This window comes from Cucurbita pepo, unplaced genomic scaffold, assembly GCF_002806865.2.
Source record: "Cucurbita pepo subsp. pepo cultivar mu-cu-16 unplaced genomic scaffold, ASM280686v2 Cp4.1_scaffold002500, whole genome shotgun sequence".
In the NCBI taxonomy this organism is placed as follows: Eukaryota; Viridiplantae; Streptophyta; class Magnoliopsida; order Cucurbitales; family Cucurbitaceae; genus Cucurbita; species Cucurbita pepo.
Window position 1 is genome coordinate 1 of NW_019648549.1, and position 2,805 is coordinate 2,805.

The following is a 2,805-nucleotide window of genomic DNA, read 5'->3' on the forward strand; positions in this document are numbered from 1 at the left end:
AACCTCTCCAATCATGTTCCCAGCAACATCCAATTCCAGTACTCGCCTAAATTTTCCTTGTGGCTTAAAAAACAAACTTAGAAATCATCTCCTCTTGATCATTCTATCATTATTATGATAACAAAACCACGAAATCAAAAATGGAAGTCATAATTCATTCTGTGGCTCAGCAATGTACCAACATGTCTGACTCTAAACCTTCATCCACCCCTACAGAAAGCATAACAATTTAGATTTGCATGGATATGATATTTTGTATGACTCCTTTTGTTGGGCTGTCTTTTTGAATGCCCAAAATAAAAGCTTGGTTTCCATAAAGAAAATTAAAAAAATAAAGGAATGCATAATATGATAATTGTTTTCATCATATGAAAACTCAAAACAAAGTGTTAATCATATGAGGCACTAAAACTATAACATTATAACCTATAAATTTATGAATTACCAAGAGGACCCAGAAGAAGTCGACGCTTTATAACATTAAAATAAACCACACAAAGTTAAATACAATTAACATTTTAGTGAGGGGGAAAAAACCTCGAGAGACCACGATATTTAGATATTCCCCTGGAGAATCCACTGCTCTTTCTGCAAAGTGTATAATTATATAAGCAGCAGCAGATTGTGTCACCAAAAGATGTTTCAACAGTTTCTACTTACCTTCTTAGAGACGCAAGATATTCCTCTCTTGAAACAGTCTGCATTTCTTCAAGGTCCCTAGTATAATCAGTCACCTGCAAAATGCAGTTATTCCATTTCTTATTACCCAAAGAAAAATCAATCAGAACGAAGCATGCATGAAGAATACTGAAGATACTTCTCCAAATACAAAAATACTTTTTCCAGAACTCTGTAGGGCAGTAATAATCTAGAACCTTCATATTTTATGTACTTTTCAAAAGGTAGAAAGTGACGCACAATTTAAATTTTCAACAAAATGTAGTTTGTAACTCTGAACTTTGTAAGACCAAACATCAAAAAAGTGGAACATATGCTTCAAAGTTGCATAAAAAAAAATAATAAGAAACTATAGTCGTCAAAGAATAAATTGGGACTAAATGATATCTCACTGGAAAATTAATAAGAGTCCCAGGACCCCAATATTTTAAGGCTGCCAAATCGTATGCCCTAGCAGCTGCCTCTTCTTCATCATATGCTCCTGTAAATTCATGTTATTCACTATTTTAAAAAGTGTAAAGGGAAAAGATCCAGCCTCAGTCAATGTTAAAAAGAATGCAGAGGAAAAGAGATCAGAATAGTAACTTACCCAGATACACTGGAATGATCAATCATATGCCAGTTCCATGCACATGTTAAATAGAACACAGTGTAAGTACGATATCACATGCATATAAGTAATTGGTTTCACACCAAGATTTGTATGAGAAAGAGAGACCTTGCTTTCCCTTCTTGTTCTGGTTCTGGTTCCAGGTACTTTTATCCCAAAGATGAGCTTCATAACGACCAGTCCATCTATGTCTAATATCATCAAACCATTCATAGACGCTAGTCAGTAGAGAAAAAGATAAAGAAAAAGAACAGACTACATCACAAGCAACGTCAGATAATCAAATCGCACTAAATAAATAATAAGAAAGCAATTTTTTATAGTCAAACAAACAATTGATCATCCTACGACACTAATATGAATTGCCCACATCTACTGACTTGATACGATACTTAGTGAGGTAGGCGACTTCCAAAGAGTGACGATTTCAATGCCCTATACGTATACATTTTCCACTCTTATGTGTCCAGTTCATAAAACAGCCCTATCTGACCTCCTAAACTCAATAGTTATGGTACTATATATCACACATGCGGACAGATCAATACAATAGCAAAATGCCTCCTCCGTTTAGCTCCAGATAAAATGCAGTAAATTATGAAGCCATTTCAACGCGATATCGGTTTCAAAATTCCATTTACTGCAGTGGCCATTAGCTCAGGTTACCAATCCTTGGGCTATAGTAACAAAATTGCCTTATATGAACACAGACTCACCTCTTATGGTACCGAGTCGTAAACACAATCCGGGCAGTGAGCAAGAATTCAACACTCTTCTGGTTCTCTAATATTGGAGAATTTATAAGCTAATTAAACTCTTCCTACTTCCAAAAAAAGAAAACAGAACTCTTCATTTTATGAGCAATCAGACACAGTACGAACTAGGAAGGCGCATAGTAATATGAGAATTACCTAGTGACTCCGCGGTATATGGAACTCCTTTGCCCAGCAGCACATGGAGGCATTTTACTGATGCGCTCTTTGGCAGTGCAACCTCGTTCTTTCTTGGCTTTCTTGAATCCTCTGTAAAGTAAAAGCTGATCGTTCGCCATTACAACCTCGGAAGACTCCGGGGTTCCTCCTCCAGCAGCAGCAGCGCAAGAAGCACCGGGTTCGTGTTTGAAGGCAGGATCAGATGACGAGGAAGCCATGGGAAAGGTGCAGAGAAAACCTAAACCCTAGGGGGAGAGGATTTGGGCGAAACGAGGAGTGAGGGAAATAGAGTGTGAGTGAGAGTGTGGGAGAAAAAGCCTGGATTTGGTGGACTGTGATTGACCACGGAAGGTCCAAACTAGAGTTGGCAGAGAAAATGGTAAAATGGTAAATTGAGAGAGTTTGAAAGCAGGAAAAGGAACCGGGGGCGGCAACGGCTAGCATGGGGAGGAGGGTAAAATGGTAAATTGAGAGAGTTCGAAAGTGCGCGTGATGATCACGTGTTGTCCGCTTTTGGAAAAGCCAGGTTGGTAGCAGTGGAGTAGGATGTTCTGTTTGTTGGCGTTTAATTCGTTTTTTTTTTTT

General features: G+C 38.0%; 1 protein-coding gene across 2 annotated transcripts; it reads right to left on the reverse strand.

Moving 5' to 3' along the window:
• Positions 1–11: 11 nt before the first annotated feature.
• LOC111786705 (AP2-like ethylene-responsive transcription factor At2g41710) lies at positions 12–2,581 on the reverse strand. 2 transcript variants are annotated; one of them, XM_023666936.1, is made up of 7 exons: positions 2,200–2,581; positions 1,397–1,479; positions 1,268–1,276; positions 1,071–1,159; positions 661–734; positions 538–588; positions 12–210 (listed from the first exon to the last, which is right to left on the reverse strand). In XM_023666936.1, the coding sequence occupies exons 1-7, from the start codon at positions 2,436–2,438 to the stop codon at positions 201–203; spliced, it is 555 nt and encodes a 184-aa protein (XP_023522704.1). In that variant the 5' UTR covers positions 2,439–2,581; the 3' UTR covers positions 12–200. The 2 variants fall into 2 exon arrangements, with proteins under 2 accessions (XP_023522704.1, XP_023522703.1); XM_023666935.1 differs by lacking the exon at positions 12–210 and having other exon boundaries at positions 333–588.
• Positions 2,582–2,805: the final 224 nt, after the last annotated feature.